The sequence below is a fragment of the Varanus komodoensis genome, unplaced genomic scaffold (genome assembly GCF_004798865.1).
Source record: "Varanus komodoensis strain SLA01 unplaced genomic scaffold, ASM479886v1 scaffold26, whole genome shotgun sequence".
Classification (NCBI taxonomy): Eukaryota; Metazoa; Chordata; class Lepidosauria; order Squamata; family Varanidae; genus Varanus; species Varanus komodoensis.
In genome coordinates, this window is record NW_025335684.1 from 7,226,579 (window position 1) to 7,250,290 (window position 23,712).

The 23,712-nt window shown below is 47.3% G+C and overlaps 1 protein-coding gene across 7 annotated transcripts in view; it reads right to left on the reverse strand.

Moving 5' to 3' along the window:
• Nucleotides 1–23,712, reverse strand: part of LOC123024950 (transformation/transcription domain associated protein) — a 142,099-nt gene that overhangs the window by 59,372 nt on the left and 59,015 nt on the right. For 4 of the 7 annotated variants that reach the window (XM_044433259.1, XM_044433262.1, XM_044433264.1 and 1 more), the window contains 12 exons: nt 22,406–22,564; nt 22,167–22,301; nt 21,400–21,510; nt 19,938–20,084; nt 13,493–13,706; nt 12,251–12,376; nt 10,439–10,585; nt 8,870–9,075; nt 7,332–7,453; nt 5,527–5,740; nt 1,526–1,705; nt 890–1,036 (listed from right to left, as the gene is read on the reverse strand). In XM_044433259.1, the coding sequence (XP_044289194.1) occupies nt 890–1,036; nt 1,526–1,705; nt 5,527–5,740; nt 7,332–7,453; nt 8,870–9,075; nt 10,439–10,585; nt 12,251–12,376; nt 13,493–13,706; nt 19,938–20,084; nt 21,400–21,510; nt 22,167–22,301; nt 22,406–22,564 (1,908 nt within the window). The remainder of the gene's footprint in view (nt 1–889; nt 1,037–1,525; nt 1,706–5,526; nt 5,741–7,331; nt 7,454–8,869; nt 9,076–10,438; nt 10,586–12,250; nt 12,377–13,492; nt 13,707–19,937; nt 20,085–21,399; nt 21,511–22,166; nt 22,302–22,405; nt 22,565–23,712) is intronic. The other 3 variants (XM_044433265.1, XM_044433263.1, XM_044433260.1) reach the window with 1 other exon arrangement.

Sequence of the window (23,712 nt, forward strand, 5' to 3'; positions counted from 1 at the left end):
CTGTCCAGGACTGTGGCCCCGTCTTAAATCAACGGGCCGTGGTGCATTGAACTCTGCACAGAAAGGGTAACAATACGAGCAGTCGGGATATTGGGCAGAAAGTGCTCTGGTTCTTTTTCCAGAGACTTTTTTCCATTTCATAAGTTTATGAGTAAAAATGCATCTATGCCATTTGAAAATACAATACTGGGAATGCTTAGCAGTTTCAAAACTGAACAGTGCAGGTGATTATCCTTTGCACACATGTATGAGCAACATGTTAAGTCTCAAAATGAAATGGAACTAATAAATAGTGACAGCAAAATTGTAGCCAACCCTACAATCTTTGTCCGAGATGGTTGAACTCTAATGAAATAGATGAGTGCCAGCGTACTGTGCAGATTTCTTTGAGCTGCTGAAATGAATTACTGTGTCAACAGCCTTCAGTACTTTCATTTGTTTTCTTAAATGTAAACAACGTAAAGGAAGTACATATTATTGTCTTTCCATTTTTACAAATATTGAAACAAAACGTTCTGCATAATTTAACATTTTAATCAGATTTAATGCACTTCAATTTTCTCTCTCAAATATGTCAGGTCATATATTCATGTTGCACTGGGACAAAAAAATCAACTTGGAGTGCTTTTAAGCTTTGCTGTTTCTAAATGTAAGTAAAATAAACATGCTAAATGAGAGCTGTCTCTAGGAATCAGAAATGTTTGGTGCAAACTGGAAATATAAGCAGGCAAATTACCCTATGCAAATTAACTTAATTTTCCAGAAAAGCTTCCCAGTCCAATTTTTCCAGAAAACCCATATCACTGATGACTAGCACAGACATTCTTAAAAAGGTTTCTGTACACTCATGTTTGTACATGAAACATAAGAACAGCATTTACACACTCACCTTTACTTCTCGTAGAGAGTCAAGAAATTTATCATGCCGGTTCGTTAATATGTGCAACTGATTGCCAATGTCCTTTTCAGAAAGCTCTTTGGTTTTGGGTGTACTAGTCTGATCACCTGGAGCCAATTCAATATCTATCTCCACATCCTTAAAAAAAAAAGCGGGCAGGGGACAAGCAAGTTTATTTACAAACACAGAAGAGGGCAGTGTCAAAACCTAGAGACCTGAAACTTGGCAGGCACATTAAGAAAATCCTAGAGGTTTGTAACAAGGTCCCTCGATACTGAACTGCAACGCGCATCATCCCGTTGGCCATGTTGGTAAAGGACAATGGGAACTGTAGCCCAGCAACATTTGAGGAGAAAAAGCTGAGGAAGGCTCACCTGGAGACATTAGTTTTGCTCTAAGCGCAAGTGGGCCCAGACACAAAGCTATGGGAAAACCATATCCTGGTGCAAGGAAACGGTACCAGCTCCAGTCCTCCACCCCAGTGATTCCAGCATCAGAGCCAGGAAAGCCCATGGCTGAAGTGCTACAGATCCACTGCCCTTCAGAGCAGGCATTACTGAGCAAACCAGTCGAGAACATTGCCGAATGCGAGCAAAAGGTATCATCGGCTATGAAAGCAGCAATCACCTCCTCCTTGGATTCGCTGTTTTCTCTCTCGCGAGGCTCCTGCTTGACGTGGGTCACCATAGCAAAAGCAGCCCGGTCATGGCTGTCGGCCAGGTTGATAACGTTCGTGATGGAGGGAAGCATAGCGCCTTGACAACTGGTCCCGATTGTAGTGTTCCTCTCACACACAGCCAACAGGAGCTACGAATATTTAAACAGATCATTTGCAAGCTGTCTGCTTCCTACGACCGGTACGCTTGTCCACGTTAGCTAGGGTTCCGCATCCGTAGCAACACTAACCAGATCTTGCACTAGACCTAACTAGGCTAGACTAGACTAGACTAACTAGACCTTGCACCGGTTCATAAACCTGGACTAAATACACACACACACACACACACACAGGGAAGGAAAGAGGATCCATGCGTAACGATGGCTAAGTGACAGGCAGCTTACACAGTAATTTTTCTGAACAAACTTTTTTTAATGCAGAATTAGAAAAGACTATTTACTTATACCATTGCATTGTCCCAAGCTGGGTGGCCTGGCTTTTTGGAGGGGGAGTCAACCCTCCGTCAACCCACCCACCCACCCACCCACCCTTCCTTCCTTCCTTCCTTCCTTCCTTTTTATGTTGGAACCCCAATTTCACCTTCTCTTTAAGCCTTGATAGCTCATTCGGAACATGTGCACCAGCCCATTGCAAGACAGAGTCGTTTGTTCCAAGGCAGGGGGAGACCTAAGCCCCAACACACTGGAATGAGTTCTCTGAACCCAGAATTTTCACTGCAAACAGAAACCTTTTTCATAGACAGGTAAGTCCTTTTCTGTCCCTTGTGCAAGGGTAGCACATCCCAATGGGGATCAAGAAAGGTGTGCACTGGAGCTCACAGGAGTCCTGCTATCTTCCCTGGCACCATGCTCACCAGGGAGGTCGACATTCCCAAGATGAATTTGACCTTCCCTGGGCCACACGGTTTAAGCAGAACTTGCCCCACAGAAATTCTGCCCTACAACACAGGTGAGCTCCCCTGGGTCTGCACCTGATGCAGAGGGCAGCTGCGGGCATCCGTGCACAGGTGCAAACAATGGTTTGCAAAGGACCTGGAGCTCACACACTCTCCCTCTCCTCCTCCTGGCAGGACTGCACAAAGACTGGAAGCCTCTCACCCATTTTTGAACTAATCGGAGCATCTCAAGTCAGGAAACCCTGATTACATTAATGTGTGGTTAGTGAACAAGCCAGGATCAAAAACCACAGTTTGAATAAACATACTTGAAACTAACCCAAGTTCCCTTCCAGGTCAGACTCGGCAACCTTGTCCTAAAAATGGAATGTTTAATACTTAACCTAACCTAATGGACACGTTTTCTGTAGGATTTATTTTGTGAGGATAAAATGAAGAACTGAGTTATGGGAACCACATTAGGTTCATTGCAGGAAGAAAAGCACAAACCATACAATCCTAGAGTTGGAAAGAGTATAAAGAGAATGAATATTAATAATTCTAGTCTCTTCTTCACAGCCAGGAGGAGGAAAAGCATAGACAGGGTTTGTACCTAAGTTCCTCCACATAAGTGAAGTGAAAGTGCCATTTTAAAAACCCAACACATTTTGGGATTAAAGGTTCAAAAGGCAAATGCCTTTCCAGGCCTAGCTATACCGCCTCCGGGGATATGAACGCTGATTATTCAGAGGGGTAGGGGGTAGTTTAATACATAAAAGCAATTGCTTCCCATTTGGCTTCCTCATTTAGTGCTTAAATAATTGTTTAGTATTCACAAAGCAAGCATATAGGTTATGTATTGCATCCACCTTATTTTATCTTCAATCAGGAAGTGCTTTGTATGCCTGTTAGCTTTAAGCTTCTGGCTTATTAACGTGATTTATCCTCCACTGTTCCAACATAAAGGCATGTGATACAGGAAATTTATGAAACCTGGAGGTTGTCAACAACCACAGGAGAACAAGGAAAATCCAGCATGCACCTAAATAATGCCAAGATTCTGGAAGTTACGATCGGGAACAATGGCAGCGATCAGCAGGTGACTGCCACTTTTCGCTGGTTTCGCTGCGTTTTTGTAGCACATGCCGGAACCATGTTAATTTGTCAACATTTCCCTGTTTAGTGCAGCACATACAGCGCCCCTGCAGTGCATTTCAGGAGCAGGAAGAAGGCAAGGGAGACACGCAGCTAAATATCACGCGGCGTCCCACACGTGCTGATGTGTTGGAGTTCTCCGTGCATCTCAGCACCTCTTCCCCCATGGTCTTTTTAAGCATTCCACTCCTCCAGCACTCCCCCTTTGCCCCACAGGACACACAACATCACAGCTTTGTTTCCCAAGTGTGCACATGCAGGGGTTGCCTGCTCCTTCAAAAACCTCCCCCCAGCTCAGGGTTCCCCCAGATGCACCGATACCCCTCTTGATGTGGGGGCTGCACACCCCACCTGCATGGCCCACCTAAGTTCAGTGCCAAAAGGGGTCATTAACTGTTGTTTATGGAAGTCGATGCTAAACGCCGAGACAAAACCACTTCTCGTTGCTGCAGATATGCACAATTTCACTCTTTGGAAATGGGTACAGGAAGGATATTTCAAGCGGCAGTGGTATTCTAAAAGTATCAAATCCAACAGAAAATAAATTCTGCACCGATGAAACTTTTCCTTTGATATGTCACTCCATGAGTATTTATGCCCCATATAAATTACACACAAATATATTCAACCTGTCTTTGGATTATTTTCTTGTTTGTTTGGCAAAATTCACCATGAGCCGCCCCCATCGCCGCTGCCACCATGTGCCAAACAAGACTTCTCTTAAAAGGGAGGAATCACACAGAAATGGTCCTACTGAGCAATTTTCCAAAAATTAATCAAAGAGGGGGATGCTACAAGACCAGTTTTGAAGAGAACGTTAACCAAGAATTAACCCATAGCCTGTGGTTTGTCTGGCAGACAAGAAAATAAACCATGGTTTGTTTTCTCAACCTCCAAGCTGTTTCCCTCCTGGTTCACCTGCTCGCTTCCTGCATCTCAAATTTTGTACTGGTATGTTACACTGGCTGGATTTTTTAACTGCTCCTGCCCTCCACCAGGAGGGTGTGCCAAATAACCTAGAATACCACTCACGGTTCTGGATTTGGATGTTAGGACAACCAATGGTTTAAACAACCCAGAGTTCAACAACCCAACAACAAACCACAGGTTCTCCTCCAGGTTGTTCCTGGTAAATGAACAATGTGTTTGCACGGTATGACAACCCAGGATTTAACAACCATGGGAAAGGTACTGTGTGCAAACCCAGCTACAGACAGACCAAAAGTCCCAGTAACATCAAAATAAAGGGCATGGCATGACTACATGAAACACAGAGAACACAGATGAAGACAGCCCCTCAGTCACCCGTGAGAAAGGGACTGGAGGGTCCACAGTTCAGTCTTCACTGTTAATGAAACCTGGCAAAGAATTCAGGAGGTCACATCATGGGTTCCCAGTGCAGTGCTCACGGTCTCCGCAGCATCCCCAGGGACCTCCACTGTCACCCATGAAGCTTTGCCCTCCCATCCCTAAAATTATTTTACCCGTTAGGGCAATCTTCTTTCTCTCCCTTTCTAACCGCTAGCCTTGCTCTTTCTCCCCGCTCTCTCACCTTCCCTCCCAACAGCCGTCCTTGTTATTTCTTGTTAACCCGAGGCTTCGGCAAGGGGCAGCATAGAAATGTTCTAATTATTATTATTATTATTATTATTATTATTATTATTATTATTATTATTATTATTTCCCTCCACCACCTCCTTTGACTCGCCAGGCCCCCACAGCAGCCTTGATGTGACGAGCCAAATCCCCCAGGACAGCCATCTTTTGGCGGTGCCTACATCACAGTTCCTCACATTTTAATGCGCTCACCTGTTGGGGACCCCTGAATCAGACAACCCACTCAACACACAGGACGCAAGAATTTTTTTTTTTTTGAAGTCTTAAAAAGACTGTAAAATGTCTGATCACACATCTTCCTACCTCAATGCACTGCTTGATCCAAAAGTGGTTGCCCATCGCTTCCCAGTTTTGTGAACAGGTGATGTACAGGAGGCGTTCGTAAACCCGCCGCTTCATAGAGTTGTCGAACACCTCGAAAAACTTGGCTCTGATAAGCGGCTGAGCGCAGCGGAGTCCTGAAAGGAAAGCTGGCTCGAGTTTGGCTGTCAGCTCACTACCTGAAAGGTTTTCATCCCTACGGGGGAAAAGGTACATTTAGGGAAAGCAGAAATGGTTTGGGGTAACCAAAGCAGAGGAACAAAGCAATGCAAACCCCAGGATGAGATGTTAGGGTGCCGTTTTCTAGCATTCGACGAAAATCTCCCCCGCTGCAATCAAAGGCGGTTGTTGTGTGTCCTACAATCTTGGCTAAAACACAACAGGTGATGGCTCTCTTCTATGAGGACTCTTTCGCTGCTTGAGAAGTACACCGTGGCCCAGCCTTCTCTTCTCAAAGCTAAACATGCCCAGTTCCTTCAATATTTCCTTGCGGGACTCAATTTCATGTCCTCCGATCATCTTTTTGCCCTTCTCTGAACTCATTCCACTTTCTCTGAATTCAAAAATACAGAGTGTTTGGAACGAGACACAAGCGTCCAGCAGAGGACTGATCAGTTTGCAGTTTTAGGATGGAACTATCACTTCCTTCTGATTTTGAAGCAGTGTTTACAGGTCCACAGCTTCTCCCACTATAAAAGCCACACCAAAGCGACTTCAGTTTCTGGCTTCCAGTAGGAAAATCCAGAGCGATGCTGTGGTGATGCAGGCTCTCAGCTGGGAGGCACCAAGTTGGCAAGCACAGTTAGCAGAGTAATGGAAGGTTCTTAACCGTGAGTTATACATGTTTTGCATGCATAAAATACAGCAAGGCCGGGAAAGTGACCCACCAAATATTTGTCAAATAGCAATTAGGTTTTTAATGGATTATATTGAGAAAAAAAAAGAAATTGAGCTAATAATTATAGAGGAATACCAATTTAACGAGAGATTCCAAACTCCTGAAATCCCACTATTATTTATGGTACTTCTGCATAATGTTGGCAGTTATCACCACACAGGAAATGATGCAATGAATATTATTCCATCAGTCGATGCTATATGTGCTGTTACTGGCAGCAAAAATGAATATTGCCAAAAACTGGAAAATTACAAAACCGATCACATGTAAAGAATTGTTTTTTCAAGTTGGTCAAACTGCACAATTAGAGAAAATCAGTGAGGCAGGTCAGGCTGACAGATGGTAAACCAAAGGAGACCACATTTATGGAGGAATGAAAACCTTTTACCAAGTACTGGAAAAAGAATTACAGTGTAAAAATTTATATAAATTCTTGCTTTGTTATTCTTTAAACGATGGGTGTGAACCTAGCACAAAACATCCCATTTAACGCACTTCACCTATTTGATATTTAATGATAATTACATATATGCAGCGTGGAGAAGAGTGTGGCTAAGCTGGGTATCTAATACTTCTGTACATATTATTAAAAAGTTGTCTTTTCAGCTAAGTAAACTTTAAAAAAGAGAGAAGAAAATGAGGGTGCATGAGGAGTGCCACCCCATAAGTCCCTTTCACTTGGAAAACAGATGCAGACTGATTTAGAATTTGAATAGGGAAAAACATGAAAATACACTCATTGAAATCTTGGAGAAAAAGACTATTATTTTACCGACCCCTCCCCCCATACTCACTAGCTTCAAAAGATGGATGGTATGTTATTAAGGTCACACATGGCACAAATTATGAACCAGTAAGCTGAACCAGTTGATTAATTGCCATAATTTACCTATAGACATAGTTAACAAGGTCTAAGAACTGGGCATTTAATTCAAGGTCCTCTGGAAAACGTTTTTCAATGTAGGTCATCATTTTTACTAGCAAAATGGACTTCTCCCGAAGTGTGGGTGTCTGTTTTTAAAAAGGAAAAAAAGAACAAGGTTATTTTTATCAACTTGTCTTTCAAGAGGCAGAGCAAGGGCAGCCCACAAACACATGCATTTTGGGGGATGCCTGCTGAGGTCCAAACCTGGAATGCAGCCGCAGCATTAGCACGTGAGCACAGTGCTCAAAACTCTTCATTAGACGATTTCCAGCAATAAGAAGTCTTGACACAACTAGCTATGCGTACTGGCACTTGCAGGGCAATAAAAACTAGGCAACCCAAAGTCTCACCCGCATCCCAACCCATAAGGAATATACATTAAGTTGTTTTAAGCCGTATCTGAGAACATTTCACCAACAAAGAGTTGTTTGCACAAAGCTGTCGTGCATGTCTCCACCTTGTTCTAACACATTCAGCTGATAATCCACAGCCAACCTGGATCCTTATTTTCACTTGCTAATTAAAAAGTTGGTCTTGTTCATCCAACCCCCCTTCTTTCAAGTGTTTACTGTGTGTACAATTAACTGGCCCTTCTATTCACAGAAAAGTCATACACTGTGCATGAAAAACATGGATTCCTGGAAATGTTATCACTCCGACGTGGATAAATGATTGATAGGAGCCTGATTTCAGCAAACAGACAAAGATCAGAATGTCTTGCTTATTTTTCAAGTGCTGGACTATTGTAAAAGCCCACCAAATTATTGCAAGTCATCTATACCAGAGTTTCTCATCCCCTTTAGCACATGTGGATGATGCACACACACACAGAGAAATCATTTTATCTTTGGAGCCATATAAAAGGAGCTGGTATTTCTGCTACGAAATCCCAGACCATGTGGCCAAAACATGGGGAAAAACAACGTTTCCTGGCGCCACTGCTGCTGAGCGCCGCTTGGACCAAATCTGAGCACAGGCAGTGGAGGGCAGAGTGTGATTATGTTGCTGGTTCAACAAAGGTTGTTATCCAAGTGTCAATGTCTCTTCTAGAACGCATCTTTTAAACCGGGAGCATGGAACTAAAAGCAGCCTCCTCCTCCAACCTTCGTCCTTTCAGGTGTTTCGGACTGACCGGCACCTCGGCCGATGGCCAGGGATGCTGGGAGGAGAGGTAGTCCAACATTTTTGGCAAGGCGGGGGAACTATGGGGTTCGCCCGACTTTCCAAAGCTTTATTTTTTAAAGGAGATTTCCACGGTGCCTTTGATTCTGGGAGCTCAGGGCGAAGTGCAAGACTGCCTCTCCCAGTTTCATCTACACAACAGCCTTGGAAGGAGAGGCTAACAATAATTACTGGAACAAGACCATTGACTGAGACCATTGATTTCCAACCAGGAGACCATGCTGAGTTTCAGATTAGGTAAGCTGTTGCCTGGCAGAAGAAAGATACAGTCGGAAGTTTTCTCCGGCGCTCTACAGTAAGTGCGACAGCCTTCGTCTTACCTGATTGGCAGCCATGGAGGAGTTAATTTTCACCCACTCTTCCACTATTTTGACTACGGCACGGAGGATTTTGGCATCATTCGATTTTTCAATGAGGGAGGTTAGAATAGCTTGGATGAAGTTCTTCCTCATCTCCATGCTCATCACAGCAAGACGGGTTTTCACCAGGTCAAGGCTCAACATGACCAATTCACTGGTACCAGCTATTGGCAGAAGAAGAGTAGAAGCACTTGGATCGCTTGACAATGCATGGGTGGAGCGTGCTAGGATGGAGAGAACCACTGGCACCGCCCTGGCAAATGACCTCCCATAAAAGCTTCTGCGTAGGGTTTTGGAAGTGCATGTGTATAGCACTGGTACCAAGTAGTTGAACAAGTGCACGGATACTGTTTTGATAACGTCCTTAATCTAGGATTTTTGGAAGTACGAACAGGCTTTGGAAGTAAGAATGTGACTTATCAATTTCACTCCCTGAAGACGTGGAAATCAGCCAACAGTTACACATTAATATTTGCATGAGCTCATCTATATACAGATACAGAGTTCTCTGTCCTTCTGTGCTCCAAAGTCTTGGACCAAAAGGACACAGAATCTAATTCAGAGACAAGAAAAGCACAGGAAGGAACAAATGGCTTGCAGAACACACAGTGCCGATTCTTTGAAAACTTTTCCTTTGGGTAACCATCTTAACTAACGCTTGGAACAAATTGACTGGATGTCACACTAAAATGCAACTTAACCTCTCACGTGCTCCGGTGGTGCCCCCACTCCTCCTCCCCCTCCCTCCCCCCTCCCCCTCCCCCCAGCACAGTTGCAAGAAATCCAGAACTTTCTGGTTATCCACAGCTTGCCATGATGCTGAACCAAGCAAAGTGCCCTTCACCTAATTTCCAAACAAGCCAACGGCAAATGATAATTCACAAATTAACCATAATTAAGATTCAATAACAGTTCATACGGCGTGGCCTGCTGCAGTTCTTCAAAACAGGCAAAGACACATTCCAAACTCTTCCTGTCTGGCATGTGGCAGGGATGGCTCTGCCCTGTTTCTCGAAGCCACAGTGTGGCGTCTGAGGGCAGCCACTTTTGCATGGAAGTTGAAGTGGCTCTCAGACCCACAGTCTCCTCATGATGGGGGCTGGGAGGGCATCTGCAGCAGCAAGCTAGTGGGCAGGCAAGGGTGTTCCTCTCTCCACCCTCCAGCAGTTTCCAATACCTTCCCCTCCACCAAGCTCATTATTCAGAAAGACGCCTGGCCCTGGGAAAGTGATCTTGCAGGAATATTTGCAGGCAGATTGGCAGGCATGGTGGGAGTATGCCTGAGGATCGCCCCTTGACAATCCCCCCCTCCACACACACACACTCCTGCCACCCTCTACAAAATGCAAGCAACCGTGTGTTTGCTTAGAGGAGAAGAGAAGCAACTTCCCAACCCTGTGCCTCGCAGTGAATCCTCTTCTGAATGCCCGGGGCCTCCTCAAGTGCAGCCAGGGAGCCTCACTGGAGGACGACCTTCCGCCATCGTGCAGCCCGAGGCTGGCCAGGCAGGGCTGCCCTCGTCCCGGTTACCTGTGTTCACTTCTGCAGTCACTGCTTGGGACTGTTGGTTCAAGTGCTCCCTCACCATCTTCTGGAGAGATCGCATGAAGACGGAGATCAGCCTGTCGATGTAGCTGGGATTGTTGGTGCACGCTGACTTCAAAATCATTAAAGTCCCTAAAGCGCACAGACAAGCAAGCATTACACGTCACACAGCCATTAAGTGTGCGCTCGAAAAAGACTGGCAACAAGAATAAAACGTTACAGGTACAGCGCACAGCGAAAAAGAAAGAAGTGGAGAGTCAAACAGGGAGGTGGAGAGATTAAAAGGGTTCTACTGCAAAGGGCAATGAGATTCTGGCTGCAGGAATGAGTGGGGGGAAGTGGCTTGCTCGGAAAATAACTAGCCCGCCATGACTTCTTTGCAGGGTGGCTTAGCATGATGTCCAGATGCACACGTCATTTGCATTTTTGACAGCAAAGAAAATAAATATTTGTTTTGCCCAAGTCTCCCGCTTCTGTCTCCCTCCTCCCTCAAGGATGTTTATAGCATCTTTTAAGTACTTGTAGTTACTGGCCTGGTTCACATGCAACCACTCAGAATATGGGTTGTCAACTGGATCATGGGTTGTCGTTATAGGCAAACTATTCACTGGGGTTAATTATGAGCAACAAAAAGGAAGAGACTCGTAGTTTCTTGTTGGGATCTGAATGCCGGGTTGTTCATGGTAAACAATCTACAGATAACCAGACATGCAGGGTTCACATGTAACAACGATTAGCAAGTCAGTGATAACTCGCAAATTTTATGAGAACCCACTCAGACCATCATCCTATGCCATAGTCTGTGCTCTCATTCTCTGGGACCCAGTTGACTTATTTTGACTGGGGGCAGGAAATCTTCAGCAATATTGTGGATGAACTCTCTTTTTTTTTAAGGTAGGCTCTATAACCTTGGAGTGTTCTGAACAAACGATAAGGAGGATCTTTCTTGGTTAGCCGGCTCTACAGCGCAACCTGACACCTGACAAATAGGCAATCCCCAAAGCGAAATTACATCTGTCTGCACAGATCAGAGGCTAGGATAGTGAAGGACATTTGCCATTTAAAGCAGCCAATGCTCCAAACCATTCCAATTTCAGGCCTGCGTTATTGACAGAAGCAATTCTGCGGCAAGGCAAGGATGGACCCAACTTGCCAAACTGCTCAATCATTTCGGCATCTTGGTGGTACCAGCCCAAGCTCTTTGACAAGATCCAAAGAGAAGCACGTCTTCCCCTCGTTTAATCAAAAGTTAATATTGTGAACAAAACAACACAAAAGGCAGAACCGCTGGCCACAGATCTGAAAGTTAAACTGAATAAATCTGAAATTGCCTCTGAAACCAAGGCATTATATTGGAAACAAAAGACGAGAAAAAAGAGGGATGACTTCCTATCATTTACAGCTAGTGCCGAGTAGGTCTACGTAAGGCCGGGGCAGCATATTCCAATCCCCGGACAGCCTTGCAAGTTGACAATGAGGGGCTCGCTGCATTTCCCGGGAACAGGGTGGTATCCTATTGCAAACTGGTCTGGGGGCTTGGCTTCACGTGCCTCCTCCACCGACGCCCTGAGCACTCACCAGCCAGGCTGATGGGGGCAGCCAAGCCGGGCTCGGCACTTGGAAGCGAGCTCTTTACGCAGGCCGGCCGGGGCATGTGGAGAGCGACGTTCCAGAGAACCCCGGAGGGGGGCCTTTGCTTCGGACAGCAGCCACCTTCAACCCACCGCCACCTTGAGGCTGCAGCTGTTTCTTTCCACCCAGATGTGCTTGTAACAACGCGCCCCGTCGGAAACTTACCGAAGAGCTGCGAAGGGTTGGCGTTAGTCGCTTTTTCGTAATTGGTAAGCCCTTCATAAATCACCTTCCCAACGGCAGCGTAGAGACACTCCAGTTCTTCATACTTGGAGGCAACGCTTGAGGTACCTACACCAGGATTAGCGGTAATGCAAAAAAGGTGTATATGCATTTATTTCTATGCTCTTCCAGTCATGCAGGCAGGAAGTTGTTATTTAACCAATATTTTAAAGTTAGTTCATTTTAATGCTATTTTTATTTTTTTAATTCGTTTTAACTATGTTATTTTACACTGTCGTGGTATGGCCAATTTATTTATTTGTTCAGGATTGGTAGGTTTTAATGTTTGTTAAACCACCCAGAGAGCCCTCTGGGCTACTACGGTGGTATATAAATGCAAATAAAGAAAGAAAAGAAGTTGTCACGTGTGCACAAGCAGAGAGTTACATTCCTTATGTTTCCATGGCTTTGGGGATCAGTGTTTAGTAGCTACCCAAGGACTCTTCTTGTAAACTTTGCAATCTCTCAAGGAGTGTGTGTGTGTGGGGGGGGGGGGGATGTACTGCAGCAATTTCTCCCTGGCCACAATACTCTAAATTTGGTCACAACAACCCACAATGCAACCCTCTATATATATTTCTCAGAAATACACCCCATTAAACTAAATGGAGCTCATTCCCAGGTTAGTTACTGCAGCATTAACACCTCACTGCTACGAACAGGGGCACAAAACTTAGCCATGTTTAGACAGAAAATGTGCTTCCAGGGATACTGGAAGTTGTAAGACCTTTTCTCTGCTCAAGCATGCACAGAATTATTCCACTAGCCGTCTTCCTTTCTTTTTTCACTTATTCTCCATTACCCAAGGTCTGTCTTTACACCCAATTTCCCTTTCTTGTCTTATTAAAACGGCCATGTTCAACAACTGAAAAACTGCACCTTCAAAGCAGAAAAATGGTAATTGCAAAAGACATTAAATTTATGACATGCATTTCTTGAGCCAAACTAATAACTGCCACAGGTTATTAAGTTTTTATGCTGCTGGATAATGATGTATTCCTCATGATTACTTATTTCTACTTTTCTTTTAATTGGGGTTGAAAGTGCACGCTTGTTTCGTAAGGAAGGATCCATAAAGCCCAGCAGAAATAGGATGACTGCTGATTACGATCCATCGTCTTTGCCCAGTAACGCCGCCTCTTTACAATGGGGGGGGGGAGTAGGGGGACCCTTGTCCCAGCATACTTGGTTCTGTGGGGAAGTTGCTCATCAAGCGGGAGAGCAGGGTGTGGACCGCTCGCAGGACTTTGGTGTTGCCGCAGGTCATGCAAGACGCGATTCCTCGCTGCAGAGGCTTGAAGCTGCTCAGGATCGCCGTGGACTGAAGGACCGTTAGGAGAAAGCTGAGAACCTCCAACCCGGTGCAGATGTTGGCGAAGTTGACCTGGTTGGGCTGCTCCTGGAACAAAACACCAAGAAGAAGAGACGCTTCCAACGGGACTCGCCAACTCTGCGTGGGCACTAGCTCAGCGGTACGGCCCGTTTTAAATGCAGACGGTTGCGGTTTCGTTCCCCGGCCTCTCCTGGTGGGGCTGGGCAGAAAATCTTCCTGAGACCTGGTCACTGAGCCATTCCTGGTCTGGACTGGCCTAAACGGACCTAGGCTCTGACATGGACAATGCACCCAGGCCTCCACAAGAAAAGGGGGGGGCTTTGCTTCTGACAGCAACCACCTTCAACCCGCCACCCCACTCCATTTCTGGATAGCGCACACCCTTTCCCAATCAGGTTCAGAATCAGCGTGTGGAAGGGATGGGGAGGGAAGGAACCATCCACAACCCCTCACATTCCCTGGCCACAGCCACGCAATCTGAATCTTTCCAGCCTCCAGCCCTGCAGTCAACACCTGTCAGGGGCAGGAACAGCAGGATCCAGTTTTCCCTCTGTCTTGTTCCAAAGTAATAATCCTACAAGCACTTTGGTTGTTATTGCTTCTTTGTGTCATTTCCGCACTACCCCTTCTCTGGGGAGCTTACACAATCCATAAAAGCAAATGATCAAAACACAATAAAAATATCAGGAAAAAATTAGAACAGCGGAAAGCAGATGATAAAAATAGACAATACAAAGAATGACAAACAACTCTTTCAAAATGGGGGCCTACTTCCACTGAACAGGAAAATAAACTCTCCTACAGTGTGATTTTTAAAATGTTTCTTAAAGCATGCAATGATAAAAGAGGGGCTTTGAAAGGCGGAGACCAATCCAAGGCCAGGGTCTCACTGTCGGACGCCAAGGCTGGAGGCCCCGCAGCTCAGTTGCGCCTGAGCGCCCTCGGTGGCGCCGTGAAGCTCCTCGTCCGCAGCCGCTCTGGAAGGTCGGGCTCAAAGTCTGGCATCACTCCTAGATCCGAGCGGCCGCGGCAACTCAGAGTGCCCTTCAGCACCTACTTGTTCATAGCCCACTTTTTTTCTTTTTAATGACCTCACGGCCGTTTCCCTAACCCTCGTCCTCGCAATCTTACCCCCACAACAACCACCTGTCAGGTAGGCTGGACTGGGCGTCCATGACTGGCCCAAAGGCAGCCAGGGAGCTTTGAGGCCAAGCGGGGACTAGAATCCGGATCACCCAGATGCCAGTCCAGCCCTCTAACCACTGCAGTGCCCTGGCTCTTGTTCCCACCTCCCATGGCGGCGGCTGCCATGGTCCAGGTGCCAGCGTCCTCAGGACCAGAACCCCGCAGGGCGCTCCTCGGGGCAGCTCTCTTGCTGAGGGAGCAGCACTGGCGATTCCTGCCGGGCCAGGGGGATGCTTCTGGCACTGGTGAATGAAGCCCGAAGGAACTCGGGCCCCATCAGCACTGAGCTGATGGGACGGCATCCTTCTGGCGGTCCCACGCGGACCTGTGGCCCCGCCCAGAGACAATCCCCCGCTTCTGTGGACTCCATGCTTCTGGAGGCTCTCTCTTTGCTGGCAGCCTGTTTCTAAAAACCATGTCTTGATATGGTGTTTTGTGTTTATCTGCTATGGTTCATGGCTCTGGAATCTGTTCCTATGTATAGCAATATATATATATAGATGTGGCAAATACACACAATTAACCAGGAAATTCTGCTGTGCTCGGTACAGGGCCTTTCAGCAAACGCTGTCAAGCAACAGCTCCCTGCCCTGTCCTTCCTCCACGCAGAAGAGACGGCTTTCTTGAAGATGCCACCAGCGGCAACGTAAGCACGCAGCATCTTGGGAACAGGAAAGCGGGGGGGGGGGGGATGCTTCGGAGCTCTTTTTACGGCTATGCAAATTCACCCAGCTACTTAATTGGCTAAAACTCATGACTAAGGCTTGTTTAATGGCGCGATAGCCTTAATTAAAAACAACACAAACTTCTTGAGCTTAGAATGTGCCCCCCGACGCCTTCATACAAGCGTGCGCTCGGTTCTCTCCACCGCTTACAGCGGAATCTCGAGAGACCGAAGCAGCAGGAAGCGGGATGTTGCAGGATGAGGCCTGCTCAGTGGGGTGCCCCCCGTATTCACTGGATTGCAGCTCTCCCATTGCACACCCGCCTTGCGTGTCACAACGCTGGCAGTCTGACCGGGGACCCGGAAGCTTTCGAGACCTGGGTGCTCGGCTCTACGTGGCCAGGAAGCGAACAGGGTGACTCAGGCTAGCCCACTTCACAGGTTCGTAGTGAGGATAAAAAGAGAGAGGAGGAGGATTTTGAAAGCTGCCTTGGGGCCCTCGCAAGAAAAAAAGGAGGGAGGAAATATAATAAAAATCTAGCAACACGTTCTGCATTTTCCCACATTTTTACACATAGCATTTAAGGGCAGAGATGGGCAGCCAAGGTAAAGAAGGCTGGTCAAAGTAAACAAAGCCCTCTAGAGAACCACACTGGACAACCCACGGGTGGACTCGGGGGCATGTGAGCAACAACAACAACAGCACAGCCGGTGTGGTGTGGTGTTCAGAGCGATGGACAGGGAACCTTGGAGACCTGGGTTCAAGTCCCCACTCAAGCATGGAGCTCACTGGGCGATTTGGGGCCAGTCACAGACTCTCAAGCCCATCCTACCTCGCAGGGCTGTCACTGTGAGGATTAAATGCAGTTATGGAAATCACACTTGGGTTCCTCCCAAGAGAAGTAAGGCAGGGTAATACATGCAATATCATGACGGTAATATTCTGTCTCAGGTCATCTGTAGGCAGCCTCTGCTGTCCCAGCCAGTGCAATTCCCCCCTCTTCTTTTTATACGGAGGAGAACACGTAACAGAGGCCAAAATGAACATATTCCCCTCTTTTCTTTTTAATGGGATGGGGAGGCGGCAACGCAAACCCAGGGCTGGTCCAGGGACGGGTGCATGGAGAGGACCTGCCCAAAGCTTCCCACCCCTCGTCTAGGTGCTCCACAGTCACATGTTCCTTCTGTCCAAGCTCGCTCGTGGGAACCTCAGCTTCCTCCTCCTCAGTAGGCCTGCCTCTCATTCCCCAAGCCCGCTCCCTTTGCCCCGTGCCAGAAAGATCCTTTGCGGAACAAAGGCCGAACGAGAGCATCTTGTGCGGCGCCCAAGCGACGCAGCTTCCGCAGCTCAACTCAAGAGCCTCTGACAAGCACTAGAATAATAGATTTGCGTTCAATTATTCAGGATGGGGAAGGTAGGCCAAAGATAATTCTTCCAGCGCGATGTAATACCGCTTCATTTGTAAGAACGAAGAAAACGTGCAGAGTAGCTGCTAAGTAATTCAGTTTGATCTTCCCCTGCGCACCGGGCGTTCTTGACTAAGCACTGAATTTTAATGGAAATGCTGTCAAGTTGACTTATAGAGCAATCAGAGGATGACACATGAATTTTTTAAAAAGAAAGGAAAGGAAGGAGTCCCTGCAAGGGAAAGGGCTGAGCTCTAAAGCCAAACGGTTAAATGGAAAACCTACAGTCATAATGACCTGTAAAGAACAGGTTAAGGAGCAGTTCTGCGGGCAAAGCAGAGAAGCAGCTCCGTTTCCTAAGAACAAACCAATTTATTATAATGTGCTAATATACAAGAAAGGGGGAGAGCCGACTATTATGCATTCCCCGGGCTGCCAAAATCACAAAGAAAGAAGGTCTTAGACCGAGCCTCATCAAAAGCATGACTTGAAGCCTAGATCGCCAAAAAGAAAGACGAGACTGTCATTCTTTGGCCATGCCATGAGAGCTGACTCAGTTGAAAAGTCTATCACGCAGGGCGTGATCAGCAGGGAAAGCAAACGGGCTGCCCCAGTACAGGAAGACGCTGGGATGGACACGGCGGTCTTGAAGAAAGCAGCCAGAGACAGACGGGCACGGAGAGCAGTGATCCATGCAGCGGCCAAGAGCCAGACTCGACCGAATGGCCGATGATGACACTGAGAGGCCTTTCAGCACTTCCTTCCCCTCTGAACTTACTGCTTAGCATTGCCAAGCGTTGGTCTCTGCGTACACAAACACACACATGTGCAGCTCTGGCCAATACTTCGCGCATCTCCTGAAGCAGACAGTGACGGATGGAGAGCTGCTTCAGAGGAAGGCTGGGCGGAGTGTCCCATCCCCACGTCGCCTCACCGTTTTTCAGAAGAACGTCCTTAAAACCCCAGAGGCAGGAAAGCAGACTCGAGTACGTCCCACGGGTCTCTCCAATCACAATCACACAAAACTGGCACAAAGTTAGCACACAACTCCAGAGAAATAAAATGAGACGAGACGGAGGGGTGATGGCCTTCACGCGTAGCCCAAACTTTGCTCAGCATCATCACCAGCGCTACCACACCAGTTCTAGCCCTCCCTTTGGCCTCTTGCAGGAGGGCTTACCCAGCTCCACTTTATCCTCACGACAACAACCCTGTAAGGCAGGCTGTGATGGGTCCAAAGGCACCCAGGGAGCTTCAGGGCCAGGAGGGGCCTAGGACCCAGGTCTCCTGAACCCCCGGCCAACCTTCCTGCCACCCTACCACACCGCCAGAAATGAGTGAGGAGGGCATGGGCAAAGAGGAGCTGCTTATGAGCCACTCCGGCCTAGCCCTGCTGTGCGCGTCAGGGGCTGAAACACCATGGAAGGGACCATCCTCTCAAAGCCTTAGTGATATTTTTGGGAGCTGGATGTGCTCAGAGCCCAGAAACACAGGGGGAACCCTTCCGTCACGCAATTGTCACATTTTGCAAAGGAAGCTGCAGTTGGGGATATTTATTCTACTCATTAATAAGCACACGCGAAACGAGGCCTATGCTACACATGCCCGTTAATGAATAAAATAAATATTCCAGACTGCGGCTTATAATGCAAAATGAGGCAATTAGCATCCGTGGGAAGCACTGAGCAGGGGTTTTGCTTATAACAGTGACGTTCATTAGGCAGCTGTTAAGGGTCGATCTGGATGCGCAGAAAATGTTCAGCACTACACATTAGTGGTGCGGATACATGTTCAAAGATTCCAATTTCCCTTTCCGGCAGCTGCCTGAATGTACCTTGCAACCTCAAATCATCTACGGTGGCTGCTCAGATCTCTTCCGCTTCTCACTTGGGGGCTACCAAGTTGCCTCTAATCTCAAGTGGGAGGTGCATACTGCTTCAGCCAGGGGCCCAGGAGAATTTCGGTGCAAGGAGGACTTTAATCACACTTGCCAATGCACAAGTGTCCCACATCTAGTATGGCAATTCAGAGGAAAACACTAATTCTCTCTTGCTGGAAGCCAGAATAACATGGCTAGAGATCTGGATTTGACCAGGGAGACCAGGGTTCAAATCCTGGCTCAGCCACTAAGCAAAGCTGCAGAAGTTCCAGCCTGGAGACCAGGTCTGGCCTTCCTGGAGTCCCAATCCAGTGCTCTGGAAGCCCCAAATGGCCACACCCCTCTTCCCAACCGTAAGCTTACTGGTGGTTTCTGGACTCTTGACTTTCTTGCAACCGTCCTCAAAGGCTGACCTGCCTTTGTAGGGTTAGTTAAAGGCAGCATAAAAGCAGGGAGCAAAAGTTGGCATTGTGCCCCGTCCACCACTACGGTGTGACCTGTCAGAGCTTCTCCACAAAGCAGCCCTGGCAGGAAGCAATTCTGCCTCCCTGCATTAAGCGCACTGGGTGACCCCTGAGCCAGCCACCAGCGCTCTTGGGAACCGGCCAAGAAGCGTTGCTTTGGGGGATGATTGCACCGAGCTGAAGGAACGAGCAGGATCGGAAAGCCACCCGAGTCCTGCCCAGCAGTGTTGGGATCTGCCCACCCCAAGGCAATTCTCTGCGCACAACCATTCCTAAAACCCTCGTGTCTACAAATGCCAGCATCCCATCAATGGCCCAGCAGAAAGATGAGCGTTCCAGCCTGGCACTCCTTTCCAACACTCACCAGCTGACTTTTTTTATCCTAATCCGGATGTCAAGAGAAGGACAGGCGTAATTATTTGAGGCCATAAATCAATTCCATTAAGCTGAACATCTTCCAAGTCATGACACCAAATTAAATTGGCAATTAAATGGGGCTAACATGACATTTCAAGTTCTCTACAGCACGCTGTTTACTTTGACACACAGGAGTGCACACACCAGGGTCTTCCTGGTTTCAAAATGAATCAACACGTTAGCTGGAACATGACAACCCATAATGCCCCTGCGATACTTTATTAAGCATTTAATTATACTGCATCTTACGACTGCCTTTAAGGCTGCAAAACACAACTTACCACAGTCATTAGAAGCTTATCAAACCACTGCAGTTTGAGTTCCGATTTTGGCCACATGTCTGGCCGTAAAGCTGTCTTCAGAAGGTTAACGCAGCGCCTGGAAAGCAGTTCTCCTGGAGAACCCGCAGTGTTTGAGTTGTCATTTACCTGGCAATTAACCAGAATAATTGCTAAGTAGCAAACATTTATCATCTTAATCTTTTAGAACTCATTAATATTTTAATGCCATCATACCTCCTGTGAAAACAGTAACCTCATTTCACTTCTCTGAAAAGGCTCCGTTAAAAGTAATTTAGGGCAGCATGATCAAGGTCATGCTGAACAGAGCAGGCCGGCAGAAACAATTTAGTTCCGGGTGCAGATCTGCCTTGCAAACAGGATCTACATTCAGGGGACAGGAAAGGACCACTTTCCCCAACAGCCACAAGACTCCAACTGAGGCCAGCAGGGTCCAAAATGACTAGCAACTTGACTTTAACCTGCATGCCTGAACCCAAATATAGCACAGCTGGTACCTCCCAAATACTGCAAGGAAGGTGTTCTGTAAGGTGGGCCCACCACTTCTGGATCATAGAATCACAGAACAGTAGAGTTGGAAGGGGCCACGAAGGCCATTGAGTCCAACCCCCTGCTGTTGCAAGACACCAAGTCACAGCATCCCACTCAGTTTCTTCTTGAATGTCTCCAGTGTGGGAGAGCCCACCACCTCTCCGGACAGCTGGTTCCACTGTCAAATTGCGCTGACAGTGAGCAAATTTTCCTGATGTCCGGCCTGAATATGGGTGGTCACAACTTGAACTGATTATTCTGTGCCCTACACTCTGCCATCAGTGAGAAGAGATCTTGGCCTTTCTCTTTGTGACAGCCTTTGAGGTACTTTGAGGTACTTCTAGAGGTACTTACAGAGGGATATCACGTCCCCCCTCAGTTGTGCCCAGATGGCAAACTGCAGGTCATGGTATGACCATGGAAAACATATGATCTGGCCTGGGCAACTTCTTCTTCCTTTTCTTTCTCCTCCTATATTTTTATTTTATACTGATAATTTTAATTTTGTATTTGTAAATCAATGTATTTTTTTGTATTTTTATATTTAATGGTAATTTATTATGTACTATTGTATTTCAATGTATTTTATCATGTTGTAAGCCGCCCCGAGGTTTCGGCAAGGGGCGGCATAGAAATGTTAATAATAATAATAATAATAATAATAATAATAATAATAATAAAAAAGCTGCCTTCCATGCCTGCCAGGGACAAGTTCTGTACTGAAGACATTGCTCTGCCCGTTTACTGCACTGTCTTGCCCATGAATAATTCCATGCAGAAGAGAAAACACTCAACAGGGTTACAGGATTCTTTCTCCACTGCAAAGCGCCCCCCTCCCACCCCTGCAGCTGCAAGGCTGACTTCGCAATCCAAAGCAAGGTTGACCCACTTTCATTTCAGAAGCGCACAGTACCTGGCACGCAATTCTAATGAGGAAGTTGATGACGGTGTCCGTGTGTTGCTTGTCGATGGGCTTCGAAAGCAGGGCATCTGCGCCAGGCAAGGACTGACTGCGTCCAAACACCTGAAGGCATATTTAATGTCAAAACACAGGGTGACCTGGTTCACACATAACATTTAACCCATGGGTTGTTGCCCTGCCCAGGATATGACCTGCAGACAACAAAGTATAGTTTATCTGCTCAGGCCCTGGGTTGTTTGCTGCCCTCTCCCTGTATTCCAAGTACCAGCATGGAAAGCAGCTGGATTCTTTGAATGCACTTGTTTTATAGCCTGGGAAAAAAGCCCATCAGTACCCATGGGTCTGGGTTTGAAATTATGAAAATCCATGGTTTAAACCAAAGAGGGGCAGAATACAGCTCTCTGGATGTTCTGGATTTCAAACCCCAGCATGGACATCAGTCAGGAATACTATGAGTTGAAGTCCAAAACATCTGGAGATCTACACTCTGCCTGCCCCTGGGCTGGTAACAGCCAGTTTTCACACCCAATGCACAAACCATGGGTTCTCTTTCTGGGCTGCCAGGCAGGGTTCAGACAGTATGACAACCCAGAATTTGACAACCCATACCGTGTGGGGTTTACTTTATACGCACAACAAGCCAGTGAGTCTGTCAGCATTCCACACAGGAGCTCAGGGGGCAAAACACCGAATGCAAAAAGACGTGTGGTGAGCCCCACTCGCAAGGAAGTTTGGGGGAATGGGGACGCGATCCTTACGGCGCTTATTGCCCCGGTGGCTGTCCTGAACCGCTTCACTTCTTGTGCAGAGTCGACCGAGAGTCCCCGCTTCACAGAGGACGAGGCAGAAGCTGCTCCCTCACCACTGGCGCCCTGATCCATATCCGAATCTGGCTGTGGGTAGCAGGACAAGTCAGAGAGCAGGGATTCAGTGCGGCGTTTTCTCGCAGCCGGACAGAGTGTCACCGCCAACGCCAACCGCGCGCCAGCCCCCGTACCTGCTGGTCTTTGACCCGCTGCAGCTCCCACTTGATCACCACTTCGGCCAGGTCGACAGCCAGTTTTCTTTGCTCGATGGTGACGCTGGGGGTGAAGCCCAGCCGCTGCATGGCGCTCACCATGTGCTGCACTAAATGGTGCCTCACTGGATAGTATACCTGCGGGAAGGTCAATTGCAATTCGCTGACTGCTGGAGCTGGAGCGCTCTCGAAAGAGCGCAGCACGTGGTAAGACGTAGGATACACACCAGATTAAACGCACGGTAGAGAATAAAAGTAAAATCTAGTGGCGAGGCGAAGATGTTGAATAGAGGAAGAGCTCGAAAAAAGGGAAGGGCTACGACGCGTGGGAAACGGAGGTGACCCTGGCTCAGTGTGGGAAAGAGCACCACTTGGGCGCCAGGCAGGCCTCTCTGCTCGTTACTCCAGGACCCGGGAGTGACGAGGGGAAAGGCCCTCTTCCTCACAGCTGCCCAGGTTGCTTCCTGTGGCAGGGGCTCCTAGACAACACACAATCTTAAGGTTCTGGGAAGTATATATGTGAGAAGACACTCTTTCGGGGAACAGAATGATTTCCCACATAGTAATACGCTCACCTTCTGCACAGGTTAACTACTGGTGGACAGACCTGGCCTCCCGTGGGTTCAGGTCGCCCCTGGTTTGATACGAAGAAGCATCTGGGCAGACTTACAGGGCTGCTAGGCACACTGTGCTTGCCCTGGATGAGTGAGTGTGTGTGTGTATGTGTGTGTGTATATATAGATTACATTTTGTACTGTTAAACTGTTCCGAGACGTCAGTAATGGGACGGTCTGCAAAAGTTTTAAATAAATGAATGAATGAAATAAAGCCATGCCTACAGTCCCTGCTATGGTACTGCCCTAGAGCCCCCAAAAGAGGGGTCTGCCCATTCCATGGGGGGGGGGGGTTCCACAGTAATGAGGAGGGGGATGCCACATAGCCATGCCTCTTATTTCTCCACTCTCCCTTAGCTTCACACTTATCAACTGCAAATCTATGTACCAGCTACGGAAGTCTGTCCCTACTGACTGCAAATGTACTACTGCAAATTCGGCCACAAGGATACAATAAATCTAATTAAAGGAAAGACACTTTAAAAACAAAATAATCCCATGGTGCACACCCTTAAGGTTTCCTCAGTTTCAGGTGTATAGGTTTTGCAGTCTCGACACTATGGCGCTGACAGACGCTCTCTTATTATTACTTATTCACATTTAAGAGGGGGAGAGACCCCAACCCTCCCTTTCTCTGTTCTCCTACCAGAGAAGCAGCAATAAAGGTAAGCA